The sequence below is a fragment of the Trichogramma pretiosum genome, unplaced genomic scaffold (genome assembly GCF_000599845.2).
Source record: "Trichogramma pretiosum strain Unisexual culture from Peru unplaced genomic scaffold, Tpre_2.0 scaffold71, whole genome shotgun sequence".
Taxonomy (NCBI): domain Eukaryota; kingdom Metazoa; phylum Arthropoda; class Insecta; order Hymenoptera; family Trichogrammatidae; genus Trichogramma; species Trichogramma pretiosum.
In genome coordinates this window covers 581,914-599,714 of record NW_019640814.1, presented here as the reverse complement: position 1 = coordinate 599,714, position 17,801 = coordinate 581,914, and the positions used below count along the sequence as shown (strand labels likewise).

Sequence of the window (17,801 nt, the reverse complement as noted above, 5' to 3'; positions counted from 1 at the left end):
AACAAGCTTCTTTTCGTTCTCCCAATTAATATTTTGGTTAATTTTTCCAAGTACAGGCGTTTGTAGATGTTAACTGAGCAACCTCTGCCCTTATGCCTGGACATGGTGTTTTGTGCTCTCACACACAACCCACAGTCACTTATAATCTTAAATAATTCTCGTTCTTGTTTTACTTGCAGCAATGAACACTTAGAGAGAGTCTGGGACTATAATGAACGATGTCTCCGTCCAATCTTCGTATAATAGCGTATAGCACTCATCGGTAAAAATTGAGCTGTTTGGGCTCATGCTCCCAGCTGTCCGATGTTTGTCCACTCATAAACAGTAAAACGTGTGTAGCCAATGCTAGGGGTGCCCTTGCATCTTGCTGCCATTCATATAAATTGGCGTGACTTCTTTCAATTTTATGAATTCTTTTAAATAACGATTAAGATCCGGTGATATTTTAATTTTCACCCCAAGCGAAACGTTTATCATAGTTGAGAACATCAGAATAGAGAAGATTCAGTGGCCGAAGCACCTGCTATTTACTTTGGCCTATTTAAGCGTCAGTTTTAAAGAAAAAATGTGGAAAGAATTAAACACGAATGAGATTAAATAAAAAAAATTCAAGACTCTCCAAAAAATATGGTGATTTCTTTCATACCTTCTATTCCTAGGCGATATATTATACGGAGATACTGCATAAATTTTATGTGAAAGTTGTAAATATTTATCGACGCATATTTTTCAAACATCCATGTCGATTTTTTTTATACACAAAATGCTTTTGGGGTGCCATAAAATCTGTGTAGATAATTAATCGCAATGTAAAAATCCACCCTTATAAAAATTTCCAATAGGATCCCGCGAAATTCCTATTGGAATCCTATAGGACTCCTGTAGGAATTTCGCGAGATCCTATAGGAAATTTTTTAAGGGCAGTCAAGCTTTTTAAACTGGGATTAAATTATTGGTTATTTTTTCAGTTAACCATGTAACACAATTTACAATTCATCTTATTAAACTCATTCTGCAACAGATTTTGTTAAAAAAATCCTTCTCGCACCTGTAAAAAATAATTCTTAATTTTTTACATTTTTTCAGCGTTTCAAAACCAATTTCAACACGTCATATGTATGGAAAACGTTTTTAGCGAAATTATTATTAATCTTTAATTTTATATTTTGTTGAAGTTTTTCAATGTTAATTAATATTTGAGGTTTTTTTTTATAAATAAAAGATCATATTTCAAATTATTGATTATACATCTTCATTATTTTTATCTTTACTCTTAACTAATAAAAAAGAGATTCGAATGTAGCCTAATCGACAATTTCGTGAAAATCAAAAGTATCGAATTTACTAATTGTAAAGGTAGGCTTCACTGAAGCTGCCAGTTGAGTATATGTAAGACAAATGTGACATCGTCATAATATTATCAAACGATTGTAACGCTATCTGTATGTTTTGACTTTTCCGTAGATTTGCCTTGCCATCTATCTATTTTTGCATGCCAATATTTAATTGCCGTGGATGCTTTATGAAATGATGTGCATTGTCGGAAAAAACAACTAGTGCAACCGCCATTTCATACAATTTTAATAATTATATACTAATATATATATATATATAGTCCATTACTATCAATTAATTTTGATCATTAATCAATAATATAAATATTTAGATGTAATCAATTTTACTTTTAACTGATAAATTAGAGTGTTTTCTCAGTAAAAAAATGGATAGCTAATTTGTAAGTAATGCTTCATGCACTTATTTACCTCCTTTAAATACAATATTTTGATACAATTTGATTGAACATGATCAAATTTTAATTAACAAACTATAACTGAATCAAGTCTTTTATGGAAAGGTAATGTTGATTTTAATCATAACTTTTGTTGAATCATAATACAATCATTGTTTTGTTGTTAAACTTTATAGCATCACAACAGCATTTCATTTACGTTTTTGATGCATATTTTTGATTATAACTGAATAAATATTTGACTAATCAACAAGTTAGTAAAACTCGAAAAATATATATCAGTTTTCAAATATTCCTCTGATTAATTGTAAGGTTTCATTTAAAAGTGTCTGAGCTATTGATACTTGAAGATATAACCATCAAGATTATTTTTCGAAATGCAATAAATAAATTGCTAAAATCTTTATTGTTATATATACTGTAAAATTTTCAATTTTTTTCTATATTACAGTCTTATGTAAAATACAATTTTATTTTTTGCTATATTTTGTTTCCTTTATCGAATCACTTTGAAGTTTTTATATTAATATTCTAAGCTTTTGTGCTCTATTGTATCAACCATGCCTCCTTGATTTTAAAATTAATAAATTGATCAATGCATTAAAATATTGATAATAAAAATAATAATATTAATAATAACAATAATAATATTAATAATAACAATAATAATAATGATAATAATTTGCTTTTAGAGTACAGGAACTAAATATCATTATTATATACTGTTCTTTACGAACAGTAGTATGTTTATGTTTCAGTTCAAATGTAATTCCTCTTTTTCAAGAGTGTTGACATGAAGTATTAAAAACTTATTAGAGTAACCAAAAAGTCTTGTTATTCAATTCATTTGATTTTACTTGTCTTTTGAATGAACTATTAACAAACTTTATATAGGATTAATATTCTTATAAATCTCAACAAAGTAATTAAGCACTATAATCAATATACATATTGGTTACTTTTAATTTTATTATACTTATCATTTATACACAGCTAATATAATAACAATAACAATAAAAATATAAAATATTACATTGTTGTTTTATTTTACATAAATGATTTTATATTTCAGATCCAATTGGGCATGATTTTTCAATGTAGAGAGAAAGCTCATTAGATATTAATAACAATTGACATTTTCTCAAGGTAATAATTTCATAAATCATGTTCAATTTGCTTTAATAAAGCCTCTCACAATTTTATGATGAATTAAAAATTTCTAAAATTATGCAGGAATATTACAATTAAAGTTATAATAAAAACAAAAAGCTATTAGTGTGTATTTTTTTAGATCAATGAAACCTACATGAGATATATTGTCACATATGCCTCAACCCAAAAACTGAGAAATTACATATATAATCATCTAAAGTTGTAGAGGTGCATTATTTATTCTTAATTATTTTAACGAATTTTTTATGGCAATTTTTATATCAATAGAGATTATTAATTGATTCTTAATTAAAATTGAATAAGGAACCAATAATAACAAGCTGTTAATGACAGCATAAATTTAAATCATATGGCTCATCAGTTTTTCAAAAAGCCATGTATTCATCAAATTCATCATATTTTTAGCTTCGTTTTATATGCTACAGTTTTAATGTACATAATGTATATAGTGTTGATTATATAACACTAGTTCCTTCTTCATTGGCCATTTTAGAAAATACTACCATGTAAAGAAATATTTTTATAAAATATTTCTAATTGTAATTATAATGATTATAAGATTCTTAATATTATTGCCCTGTTAAAGTATTCATCATTTCAACTATAATGAAAATTACAGCATCATTTGATTGGTTCTGATCAATAATTAATTACCCAGGTGAAAATATCACGCTAGATCTGAGGTCAGATCTAGCGTGATATTTTTACCTGGGTATAGTAAAAATAATTCATACCTATCATTTGTCAAAAAAGCAAAGTATTTTTGTTGAATAATAAGAAATGATTGTAATATGTGGAATAGAACTGTAAAATCAATAATTGATGAAATATTCAATATTTTGTCAATCTAATGTTGACCTCTTCAAAATGATAAAATTACACTTAAAAAGATGTAAAGCATTTTAACGTGGACTCTGTCAGCTACCATAAGTCAATGTGCAACAGAACGTTCATACGATAGCCATTATTGTACACTATGTGTAAAACAATTCGTTTCCCAACGACATGGCCTAATGAGGGCCACCTGCGTGTATTAGGCAATGTCACCGAATTATTTCCGCTTTTAGCCATAGGGAGGCAGCAGCGTCGCAACAAATGTCATGCGCAGATGTTTAGTTTTCATGACTGTTTCAGTCTGCTACTCAGCGATATCATAACCTTTTTTTTATACGCTTGAGTTTCAACCGTAGAAAATAAAATCTTAAAAATCATCGGATGCACTGTATAGCGTTTTAGTATAAAAAGTAATGTTTATTATAACCTCGTGTTTATTTAAATACAACATGTATTATATAACCTACCTGTCAACAAGCTCAGTTTTTCTACCTGTCTATCTTGCACCTTTCTCTTTTAATAATTTCTTTAATTTAATCATATTGAGACTTGCGTATTTACATTCACTTGCCATTTTGAAAATAGAACCACTTCTTCGAGAATAATGTCCGCAAAACTATGGCTGTAACGCGTATGACATTTGTTGCGACGCTGCTGCCTCCCGATGGCCAAAAGCGGAAATAATTCGGTGACATTGCCTAATAACATACGCGTCAATAATAATAGTAGTATACAAGCTAGCATATAGGCAGAGACCCTTATTCGCTATGTTTACGTTTTCTGCTGGTAAACGAATTGTTTTACACATATTTAGTGTACATAAGATACGCATGCTCTCACAATGTAAATTTTTGTGTAATTAGGCAGAACTACATAATATTAAAACTACCCTTTAGGTCACCAATGTAAATTACGAGACATTTATTTAACTGGTCATTTCTACTAACTACCCTGTTTAAAAAAAATCGCTGGATTTCCAGTTGAAAAATCGAGCAGGATATGACTGGAAATCGAACTCGATTTGACTAGAAATCGAGCTGTATTTGACTGGAAATCTAGCTCGATTTTTGACTGGAAATCCAGCTCGATTTTTGATCTGAAATCTAGCTCGAGTTTTGAAAATCCAGCTCGATTTTTTACCTCAAATCTAGTTTGATTTTTGCTCTGAAATCTATCGATTTCCAGTCCAAAATCGAGCTAAATTTCTAGTCAAAAATCAAGCTAGATTTCAGTTTAAAAATCGAGCTGGATTTCAGATCGAAAATCGAGCTGGATTTCCAGTAAAAAATCGAGCTAGATTTCTAGTCAAATACAGCTCGATTTCTAGTCGAATCGAGTTCGATTTCCAATCCAATCCTACTAGATTTTCCAATTGGAAATCCAGCGATTTTTTTTAAACAGGGTACACCAGGCTTAATCCCACTATTCTTGAGTCTCAAGTCTTATTATAAGTGATTTGGTTCTTTCCGATATTGTTTTTTGTTTCTTTCTTGCAATAGAATGATTCTTAAGGAGGCTGTAGCGAAAATGAAAAAAACTTCAGATCGATGTGAAATTTTAACCGATGATAGTGTCATATCCAAAAAATCGAGTCTCGTTCCGCTGCTTCTCGACCAGGAGTTTTTCGATGTAACGTTTCTGTAGACATAGTAATGTAAACAATGAATGTGCTGAAAAAGGGGTAATTAAATCATGTAATTTACGGGTTATCATACCACGCGCTAGTCACGGGATAGCTTACGCGAATTCGGATATTCGTCCAGTATCGCCCAACTGTAATTCGGGATTTAACAATTGTTATATATAGCGAGCATCTTTGTAATCTCTAGCTCTCTCTCTCTCTCTCTCTCTCTCTCTTTGATAGACGCACTAACATCTTGCGGTCTTCACGCGCTAACGTTTTATCCTAGTTTTTGTAACTGAGCTGTCGCTGAACCAATCGCGTGATACATTATTACTAAAAGTGTAACGAGAAATATAATATCCATTTTATATGTGCAAACTTTATAATAAAAGTCTTGTATCAAACCTTAAAAGTATATCTCAGATTTTGGTGCAGTTAGAGTAAGATAAGTGCGCGGGTAATATTTAACAACTAGAGTCCCGACGTCACAATAGTTTATGAAATTACAAGATTTTTGGTAAAAAAAAAATTTGGGGTTTCAATGCAAAGTTGGGAAATAATGAAATTCAAAGTTTTGGCCATTTAACATTGAATCAAATGGGAAGTGGCAGTTTTTAGTGTACCAATATTTATATATTTATAGTACTTGTGAGCTCCAATCACTTTAGAAGTTAAATAAATTAATATATGTTATAGGAAATTCCATTAGATTTCGAATGATATTATTATAAATCGGTGTTTCCAACCATTTTTAAAAGATATTAAGAGTCCAACACATTTCCCTTATGTTCTGCCATGTTAACGTTGTGCGCTGAGTAGTCTAGTGATAGTTTTGCACATATATATAGCGTTCCATTACAGAACCATCGTGCATCGCTACAGCCTCCTTAAGCATTTTTTCATATAGTAACTTTCAAAGGCGCTTCGTGAGCATCAGTTTACGATTCGAGTCAAAAGTTAGTCGACCAATCAGAGGCCGTATAAAATGGCTTTATTTTCAGGTCCATCATTATTTTAAGAGAGGAAGAGAGGAAAGAGAGGACTGACTAACTTCAAAAGTGCCAAAATTCGGCAATTTTCTGCGGAGCCCTCGATAGATCATTCAATTTGGGACTCTGAGGGCTAATAATACATGTCTTAAAGTACTCAAAAGTATTTTTTTTTTCGATTTTCATTACAAAATTTGAAAAAAGCTTTAGTAATTTTTTACTTGGTAAAATTGGACACGACGAAAAAATGTTGTAGAACAAAAAGTGCTTAAAATAGATAAAGAAACACGCGTAAATTTTTCAGACTTTTTTGGATGATTTAGGATAATTTTGGATATGGCCATTTTAAAAAAATTCACGCGTGTTTCTTTATCAATTCTATGCACTTTTTGTTCCATGCAATTTTTTCGTAGAGTCCATTTTTACCAAGTAAAAAAATACCAAAGCTTTTTTTAAATTTTCGGCTACAATCAGCTGTTTTGGTGGTTGCCATCTTGAATCTGGATGAATCAACGCGGCTAACTTTTAGTACGGGCCTGTATGCCACCAAATCCAGAATTTTAACCCGATCCGAATGCGTAATCGTAGTAAAAAATACGATCATTTTGAAGGCAAATGTTCAAATGATTCAAAGTTATTCTCATAATAAAATAAATGTGATTCGGAAAAAACTCAAATTGCATTTTTTCAGACAATATGTCATCACGGTATAGAGAATGGGATTTATCCTGCAAAGTTTATGTGGGGAACTTAGGAAGCAGTGCAAGCAAGCATGAAATAGAAAGTTCATTTAGTAAATATGGGCCTTTGAGGAATGTTTGGGTTGCTCGAAACCCACCCGGCTTTGCATTTGTTGAATTTGAAGATCCAAGAGATGCTGAAGATGCCGTAAGAGGAATGGATGGAACGTGCGTATATTTAACTATTTTATTTTTTCATTATGTACTCATTGTAATAAAATTTAGTTTATAGTTCATGAATAATTCATTTAAAGTTTTAATAAAATTGTAAAAGACAAATCTACCATCATAATCAATTTTAAACTAGTAAAGTCACGGAACAACAATTTACAATATCTTTCTGAAACACGGTAGAGTAGCGCATAGTAAAAATTCGATAAATTAACATTCAGCATATTATTTTAAGTGCAGTTAATTATAACAGTGAATACCAAAAGACAATTTACATCTAAAATTGGATATTGATTTTCTAAACATCATTTTTGTTTTATTAGGTGACTAAAGAAACATAAAAACAATGATAAATATCATAAGATTTGATGTGGAACTCAAATTTGTTATCAAAATCATTTACCAAACACGAAAACTCCTTAAACATCAATAAATAAGGTAACAATTACAAAAAAGTTGCTCGTATCTTTTGAATAGGCTCATAATTAAAAATGAAATGAAAATGTTGTATACATAAACTGGCAGATAGTGACAGATTATATGTGGCGACTTTTAACTAATGCCATTGAAAATACTGAAAGTTACATCGATAAAAAATAAAAAACGGAATATTACGCTGTATCTGCATGTCAATCAATTTTTAAAAGAGATTCACATCAAGCTCGATCAAAAAATCAATTTTTCAGTATCCCTTGCTAAAATTTCGTATATAAGTTCGAATTCTCAGTCAATCAAATTCAGGTTTCAGAGTACAGCGCTCAATAGCAGTTGACAAAATTAAACACGTTTTTCCCGACACCATGTTTTCTGAGAAGAGAGGCAATATATCTCAAAAACTAACATAGAATATGAATTTTTTTCATTATAATAATAATTAAACTTGTAGTTTCTAAGACTAAAATATGATTTTTAAACATTATTTTTATTGTTACAGCACTTTTTAAAGTAAAAAATAGTACGAAAAAACTTTTTTTTTTAAGTCCGCCATTTTGCTAATTTTCTCATTTCTTAGTGATTTTAGTTCAGGATTCAACAAATGTCTTCTATGTTATAAAGAGTTTCTATTTGATTTGATTGATATTAGACAAAAATTGGATGCGTTACCTTGCCGTCCAGGAAGAGGACTTTTTATGGCTTTCTTCGAATGTATATAACCCATTAAGGCCCAAAATGGCACTTCTGGGCATAAATTTTCCATCGCTTTAAAACCATAGATAAAGTTAATGTTTTCTCTTCATAATTCATATCAAGGTTTTTCAGGTGTTCTTCTTTTATTCTGTGAGAAAAAAATCGTGAAAATCATATAATTTTTGGATTACTAGATAAAAACCTCTCCTTGAGTATATATCCGTTTCGTGACACATTTTAGCCTCGTGTGCTTATTTTTTTATTTGTGCCTCTTTTAAAAACGATTTTTTAGCACTAATTAAGTCTGTATCAAGCCAAGCATAAGGACATATAGGATTTTTGAATGTAGATTAAGCGGGTTAAAATGTAAGAAAATCCATTATTGTACATTGATTTTCCACTTTTGGCAATGAAAGAATGAAATTATTAAATCCATCAATTTCATGAAAAATAATGGCATAAGTACCACTAGTAGATATTAAATTCTCGATTCTACGAAAGTAGAGCAATGTTTGGATTAAAAAACTATTACGCTATATCCAAAATGCCGTTATTTTTCATGATTTTCGTAATTTCATCCTTTTCAATGACATATGTGAGAAAATTCGTATAAAACTCACGTATATAATTCTCACATTTTGACCCTACAACTACGATTCTACACCTAAAGATGTTCTTGTGCTTAGCTAGATATTCTTATAATAGACTTCATTAGTGCTAGACATTAATTTTAATAATGTCATAATTTAAAAAGTTAACAAATAATTCTAAAACTTGTTACAAAAGGCTTCTAAATAAATCGCTTTGTTAATACAACATAATATTCCGTTTTAATGCTTGTTACCAATGTTACTTTTAGACTTTTTAAGGACATAAATTAAATGATTATCACATATCGACCGTGTTTACGAAGATTATCACCGTTCTAGTGATGCGCGATCAAAAAAATCTCTCCTGAAAACTTGCGGAGAAAAAAGAACTCTTCTTCGAAGATGTAGTCAAGAAAATGCGGTCCTTGACTGCAGTTTTTTTTAAGAGATTTCTAAGAGAGATTTTTTTGACCGCATTCGCATGAGTGATTGTCTTCGTAGGCACGGTCGATATAATCTGTCATTTTCTGACGGTCTAATATTGTAAACAGGCACTTAATTACATGGAGTGACAAGGAGCTCCATAATGTCAATACGAAGCACAATTCGTTTAAAACATGCATTTCTTTAAAACTGGTTTTGATATATCGCTTAGAGTATATCAAGCAGCATGTTGGTGCAGTCAGTTAACCTAAACTTAAGTTGAATTGATTTTGTAATCTGCAGGTTAATTGAATTTCAAATATATTTATGGGTAATGTAAAATATAAACATATCAGAAAAAAACGTGATTTTGAAAAAAGAATTTTATTTTTTGATTTTCGAAACAGAAAAAATTTGAAATCTCATGGTTTTTCATCACGTTATGATCAGACCCGATCATGTGACTATACGTGTCGCATCCAAAGGTGGGCTTGGCTTCTCCGGGATCTCGGGTTACCTGCGTATAAAACGGCATAAAAGCGCATGAAATAACGAATCACTCGTATAGTATAAATCAAACGATTTAATAACACGTACTGACACATTCAAACATCAACAGTGAAGGTGGGCTAGTCTGCAGACCTGGCACACCAACTCTCACGCAGGACAGCAGCGTCGAAGACTCCGTATTCACTATCACCTAGTCACTAATTTACCATGATAATCAATGTACTTATATAATTACTGATCTTCTTCAACTATCATAACGGACAACTCATCAGTAAACTCCACACATCAACCGTCAACCAGACGGCAAAACCACTCTCACTGTAATGCTATTTAGGATTACTACAATAAACTGACAACCGTCAGTCAAGCACTTTCTACCGTGAATTACAAATAATGTTTTATTTGTGACTATACTATAATATCCCTCTTTCCACAATATTGGCACTCAACAATCCAGTTCCTTTGTGACGTACGATTTTTAAAATAACAATCATTTGCGTAATTTCCAATCTGGTGACATCTGTAACATTTTACAATTGCGTTCTATATGGTCTTTTTTCCACAATTGTAGCACTTTCCATCATAATCTTGGCTTTTCGAATGGTACAATAGCCGTCTCGCTCTTACTGCTACTCGCATATTTTTTTAAACCCATTTTCACCAAAAATACAGTGACCGAATTAAGTGTTGAAAAAACGTCCTCTTGGGACTTAATGGGTTAATATAATCATGAAAAAGGTCATATAATCTTATTTTCAGCATATTTCTGATAAGGTGTCCAGCATTCGGTCGTGTCCAGTATTGGGGACGTTTACCTTACTTAAAACGTTTCCAAGAGGTCAGACTACTATTCGTAGTCTTATACCAATGTGCAGCCTCACCTACTATAACAGAACCTACCATCGTAAACAAATCATCAGCTGTCATACCACTGACTTTGACATGGTCGAATCCGATCCATAAACTCTTCTGGAATCAATTTATCCGAAATTATAATAAAGAATGATAACAATAAAATAATGATAAAAAAGTAATAAAAAATAGAAAAATAAAAAAAATATGATCAATAAGTAATGAGAAATTAAAAAATTAATCATAAAAATATAAAAAAATGTTCAAAAGTGAATTACGGCACTTCAACAAATGTTCAATTATGCTTCAGATTGTCAAATTTAATGACACATACTTCTGTGTAGGCTCATTTTTTTCGTTATTGCTTAGACTACTTTCCAATTTCAACTGATAACAAAAAAAAAATAATCGTCTTTTACAAGAGTTTTACTTTACTTAACTTTTTTAAGTAAAGTAAGCAAAAACTTTTTTTTGAAAATATCTAGTTCGTTTGAAAAAACACCCATAAAGTTTCGAAAAGGTTCAAAATAATGGGTATTTCCTATTCCAAACGAAATTTTCTCAAAATTTATTAAAAAAGGAAGATTCAAAATGTCTAATAACAATTTTGTGAGTTGCAATCCTGTGGTTAATTTTTAAATACTTTTTTTACAGACGCTGTTGTGGAACACGGGTGAGGGTAGAAATGTCAACTGGTCGAAGTCGGCGTGGCGCGGGTGGTGGACGTCGACCCGTATCAAGGTATTCGAGGTAAGCTTTTCATTATATACGATATAAACATCGGCTATGCGCGCGCCGTTTGTTGATTTTGAATGCATTTTAAAGAGACACACTAGTGTTAAAACCTGAAATGATTAATAGGTGTAAAATAATGCATCAATCAAGTTTCAACAAATATAGAAATTATCCATGTTCTTTTGCTTCATTTTGAATGCAAAAAACCACTCAGGACCCCTAGCATATCAATTTAACTGAGAAGACCACTAAAATAAGTTTTAAGCTTCGATACATAGTTACCGCTTGATTCTGAAATGAGTTTTTAACCTATTTTTATGGTTGACAGCTAAAAGTAAACTCTTGGTAAAAGCATTCTCCTCCACTTGAGTGGAACAGAATTTTGAAAAATATCATTAGAAAATTGGTATGACTATAAATGTACAAAAAATCAAAAAATACTGAAATTATATCCATATAAATTCTTATATTTCATGGTATAATACAAATACAAATGTTTCTAAGATATTTTTCAAAATTCTGTTACATTAAGTGGAAGATGATACTTTTATAAAGAGTTTAAGCAGTCTACCATAAAAATTCGTAAAAAACTCACTTCCGAATCCTGCGCTAACTATGTATCGAAGAATACATAGGGTTGAAACTTGATTGATGCAATATTGTACACCTATTAATTATTTCAGGTTTGAACACTGGTGTGTCCCCTTAATCGAATTTTGCGTTGCACATCATCAGTTTTACTTCAAATGGCACAATTTGTATTGCCCATTTTAGTTTTAGACATTTTGGAAAAAATGACGCTATGTACTTTTTTTGTGTGTCAAAATATCAACATTTAAACCAAATTTAGGAGCAAATATTGTCTTAAAAATATGGTTTATCAACTTCAGCTACAACATGTACTTTTTCAAATCCTCGAAGGCCCTCATCCAAATTTGATAAGTACTATTTTTTTCAGACTTCCGAATCACTTGCAAGTCCCAAAAAAAAATTTCATGAGTGTTCTTTAAAAAAAATTGTTTTTAGTGTTAAAATATTAAAATTTTACGAGATTTATTCGTATATCACCCTTAGCTTTGCCTCGGGTTACAATTCCATGTGCTCTGAGATATTCTTTACTTTTACTCCCATGTTGTGTTATACATTTCTTTTTTTTTTATATTAAAGGTATGTGCTTAGGGTATGCGTACCCCTCTTATTAATGTGATTACTGTTCTTAGTAATTAAAATATAGTTTATTGTAGAATTCCCAGAGAACCGCTCAACGAACTTACTCTTAAATTTTTCACACGTCCTTAGTACATGTGCGAGCATGGTCACAACCACTATCTAAATGATTGGAGTATTATAAAGTACTAATTCACTATTTTAGTAAAAAGAACCATATAATCTAATAATAAATTTGAGGATGCGATTATCGAATCATGAAGCTTATCGAATATCGAATATCGAATCGAATATCGAATGATGAGTCGCGCGAAGCGCGCTGAATGTCTCTATGAATTGAAGTATGTATATCGATATCGAATCAAAATCGAAATATATAATCGGAACAGAGCAGATTAAAAAAATTGTTAATAAATAATTCGTTAACCTGATCAGTCAGAATAAAAAATCAAATAGTACATAACCCCAGGTCGAGACAAAGCTGAGGCCGCCAAAGAAGTGCATAAGGGATTTCTTTTTTGGCGGTTTAGACTACATACGGTATTTCATATTCTTTTTTTTTTTAATTCGTGTTATTGGCCTTTGTTTGATATATAGCAGCCTATATTTCATATTCAGTGGTCCCATAATAGCATTTCCCTCTCTGCGCAGACGAAGGAAAATAGTTGCTTACGGGCCGCTGGTAAAATCATTTATAAATATAATATATCTATGTCTCATAGCAAAATGATGCTACTGTGGATTAAGAAAAATAGGACTTGATTTAGCAAGATTCTACTTCGACCATCCGTACAATGAAAATAAAAAAATTCGCATTCAACGAAGACAATTTAAAACTGAACACGCTTTAAACCCCAAAGAGTTAACATTGGTACTTTTAAAAAGCTATTCCCAAGAAACGTTCGCCAGAAATTCTTTTCGAGGCCGTGCTTAATATGATTCAAAAGAGTAATTCGTGAACACTACACTTAAAAGTGTTGTGAATGCAGATTATTTTTTTTCTAAATTGACAAGGGAAAGTAATTTATAATTTGGATTGTTCTTTTCAAAAACGAGCAATCTGCGTTCCCATGAGTGTTGATCAACGTGAATCCTAGCGTTTTATCACAAAGAGTTTTACGTGAACATGTTATTTATTTTAATGATTTTAATGATGAACGAGCTTTATTTTAATGATTTTAAGGTAGCTATTGTAGAGCATTTTAGATAAATATTCAGTGAAGATTCAGAAAACTGGATTGAAATTTTGATTTTTGAGCTGACTTCGATATTAGCATGTACAGTTTTAAATTGTTTTTGCAAAGTGCCATCTTTAGCCGAACTTGATTTTCATTATTTTTACGCAATGGGATGCGAATGTAGCGTCATGCAGAATTGAGCTCGGAAGAGGCATCTTGCTGGTTAATAAACTGGAAATAGAACTTCATTGTACTGCTCTGCGGTGCAACATCGTGTTGCTAAAAAGTTTCGATATGGGATCATAAAACCATATCCAGCAATAGCTCGCATTTCTGATTGAAAACATCTACTGGGTCTGCAATGTCGACTTTTGAAAATCATTTGATACGTATTTTATTGTTTTTCAATTAATCCCCTGTTAAAGAAGATCATTTATAACGAAGAGTATGTCATCATGTTCACTTAAAAAATGTTGTACCTCCATTAATGATTGACTCGTGAAAAAAAGATGTGAAACATCTTTATCAATTAATTAGAGAAAATTTGAGAATTTAAAAGTAATCGAACAAGTAAAAGTCGAAACAAAAAAAGAAGTAAAAAATTAAAAACAAATTAAAACTCGAAAAATCAAGAAAAAATCAATTTAATACAAAAATCTAAAATCAAACAAGTAAAAAGTAAGAAACGAAAAAAAAAAACATGAATCAAAAAAACGAGAAAATCAAGAAAAAGAAAAGTCAGAAAATCCCAACACAAGCATCGATGTTTCACATCTGGTGCATTGTCAATGCGTGCTTACTCTTCAAATCGTTCCCTCTCATTGAGTTAAGTAATCAGAGTAGTTTCTTGAGCTTTAGCACACCAGATGTGAAACATCGTTGCTTGTGTTGGGATTTTCTGACTTTTCTTTTTCTTGATTTTCTCGTTTTTTTGATTCATGTTTTTTGTTTTTTTGTTTTCTTACTTTTTACTTGTTTGATTTTAGATTTTTGTATTAAATTGATTTTTTCTTGATTTTTCGAGTTTTAATTTGTTTTTAATTTTTACTTCTTTTTTTGTTTCGACTTTTACTTGTTCGATTACTTTTAAATTCTCAAATTTTCTTTAATTAATTGATAAAGATGTTTCACATCTTGCAGCTGTTCATAAACAGCTGATTTTTTTTAATTTTTTCAATTTTCAATTTGTTTTATTAATCAAATTAGTGCATTGAGCTATTATCGTTCGTTGTATCTTAATATAACATGATAATTTCGACTTCCCTTAAGAAGACACACACTCATAGACACGTATACATACATGCAGTAATAAGTATCAGATTTGACAACGTGCATGATAGTGCATAGTCTCGCGACGTACATGCATAGACAACACATACGTATTATATGAATTAGCGATACGCATAAGCAAGAGAGAGAAAGATATCTCAACGCAGTCAATCCCGTGAGCTGAGCCGACTGCTGTTGCTTATGCTGTTACGTTGCCAGGCATACGCGCGTCGAATCTCGGCAGCGGGCAGCAGCAGAAAGCAGTTCTGTAGCTGGCGCGGCAGCCAATCACAGCGCGTAGCGCAAACCGACGCTGTATAGGCAGTTCTACTACTAAAGTTGCGCTCGCTCGGACGGACGGACGGACGGACGGACGCTCGGTTTTTACGGGTTTACCCCTGACACCAAACGCGAATATAGATGTTTCACATCAAAAAAACAATAAAATAGTTGGCTTATAATTTTAATAAATTTGTTTAAAAATGCGCGCGGAGTGCGCTTAGCGATAACTAGTAAAATTCTAAAAAATTATTTATTTGGGATAGTATAATCTATATAGAATCAACAGTGTATGTATCTCTTAGATAGTAGTTGCGACCATGCTCACACATGTACTGAAGAAGCTTGAAAAGGTTGGGAGTAAGTTAATTAAGCCGTTCTTTGGGAATTCTACAATAAACCACAGTTTTATTGCTTTAGACAGTAATCCAATTAATAGAAGTGTTATGCATATACCATGAGCACATACCCTTAATACCAGAATGAAAACATGTTTTAAAAGGAATGAAAGATCACCAGTATTATTGCTGTGAGTCGATGTTTGCAAAATTTCATGTATTAGCAATTTTACGAATATATAGCTTTCGTCCCCTTTTAGCCCTTAATAAGTTTTAAACATTTTTATTAATTTATTTACTTTCATCCACGATAAAAAAATCGCAATAATCTCGTAATTTTTTGGTTGCAAAAATCGTTCGCTGCGGCCCAGCGTGGTAGGTAATGACTTGTTCGACTTGAATTTTGGCGTTCACTAATAGGTGATATGTTTACACCAAACTACGAGTGTTTTCGGCCAGGATAAAATTAGTGACCAAAATTTATGCAAGAAACATTCCACTCTTATGTTTCTCTGGCCTTATAACTTCGGAAATCGAGTACCTGAAACCTAACCTTATATTTTGCCACAGAGATGTCTAGTAGCCATCCCAGCTAACATTGGCTACCGAATTTCCAGGAGAACTACCACATCGTGGAAAATATGCGCAGTCGAATAATACAAGAGGAGTCCCTCTCGAATCGGTTACTCTTTTCCAGATTTTTATCCCGCAGAGCACGGTATAGCTTCGTCAAAAGTAAAGTTATAGCTTATTCAGTAAATTTAAAAGTTGAAGAATTTATTCTCCACCAATAGCAGCTCCTTTTAAAGGTTACTATCGACTAGAATTAGCTTGCAGTCTTCCTTTGTTTCTTTCACCAGAGCTTGCCACACGAAAACAACAATTTTTAAATTACGCAATGAATCCTAGCACATATGAGCTGCAGCTGCCGAAAAAGCCTGAACGAATTAGTTGTACATGTTTATTTGATGTAGTGAATTAAATCTTATTTTCATACCCGCAGTACCCTCGTTTATGATCCAAATTCAGTATCCGCGGTTTTTTTTCTGGAGGTTAACATTTTGTGCACATAAAATTAAAAAATTTTTTTATTAATTTTTTTTAAGTATGACTCAACCAACGTCAAAAAAACAGTTTCAAAACGGAAAAAAGCGCCATAAAAGGCCTTGATTTGGACTAAAATATCAAAATTCTCGATGCATTGACAACTGGTGAAAAAGTTGCTACCCTCGCTAGAAGATTCGACGTCAACGAGTCTTCGATCAGAACTCATTGAACGAGCCATAAATCATGATCCAATGATGACTCACAGTCTTCAATTCAAGCAAGATATAACAAAATCATTGCAGTGTTATTATACTCGAAAATGAATAAATACTTTCATTTTCAAAAGTTGTTTTATTCTTTCGTACATTGACATTTCAGCTGGACGAAGAACCTAACCCCCCTTTTCCCATAAGAACAATGCTTCGGTATACGCGGTACTTTTTTGGAACCGAACTCCCGCGGATAACGGGGTTTGACTGTAGTTCCAATTAATATAAGAGTAAATAGTAAACCATATTATTATGTTAATCAAAAGTTGCATTCAAAAATATGAGACTCTCTTCTTCTTTATTATAAAATGTTTAAGTAAACATTTTAATCAATTAAAGAATATAGTTACGCTTATTTTTATTTTGTTTTTAATTATTACACACATTTTCCTTGTGTATAGGAATGAAAGCGCTCATTATATAATATTACCGAATGATTCTTGACCTTTTATTATTTAAAATGAATCAAAAATTATTATTAAATAATTTTACTATGCATAAAAGTATCTAAAATTAAGTAAATGAATGAATGTTTTTCAGATCTCGTTCCCGGAGTCCTAGAAGAAAATCATTAACTAGAAGTCGCAGCCGAGATCGACGTTCAAGATCTGATTCTCGTGAACGGCGATACTAATCATGAAATAGTGGAAAACAGAATCCCTGTATAATGATTTTAATAATGCATTATAGCACAGTTTTTATATATAAAAATTTAAATTATCTTTAAAAAGTAAC

At 31.5% G+C, this 17,801-nt stretch overlaps 1 protein-coding gene across 4 annotated transcripts; it reads left to right on the top strand.

Annotated features, from left to right (window-relative positions):
• Positions 1 to 1,455: 1,455 nt before the first annotated feature.
• On the top strand, positions 1,456 to 17,801 carry LOC106653449 (RNA-binding protein 1). 4 transcript variants are annotated; one of them, XM_014372890.2, is made up of 5 exons: positions 1,456 to 1,735; positions 2,823 to 2,896; positions 7,062 to 7,278; positions 11,439 to 11,534; positions 17,607 to 17,801. In XM_014372890.2, exons 3-5 carry the CDS (start codon positions 7,067 to 7,069, stop codon positions 17,698 to 17,700), a joined length of 402 nt encoding a protein of 133 aa, XP_014228376.1. In that variant the 5' UTR covers positions 1,456 to 1,735; positions 2,823 to 2,896; positions 7,062 to 7,066; the 3' UTR covers positions 17,701 to 17,801. The 4 variants fall into 4 exon arrangements, with proteins under 4 accessions (XP_014228376.1, XP_014228377.1, XP_014228379.1 ...); XM_014372891.2 differs by lacking the exon at positions 1,456 to 1,735 and adding an exon at positions 1,746 to 1,855; XM_014372893.2 differs by lacking the exons at positions 1,456 to 1,735; positions 2,823 to 2,896 and adding an exon at positions 5,323 to 5,438.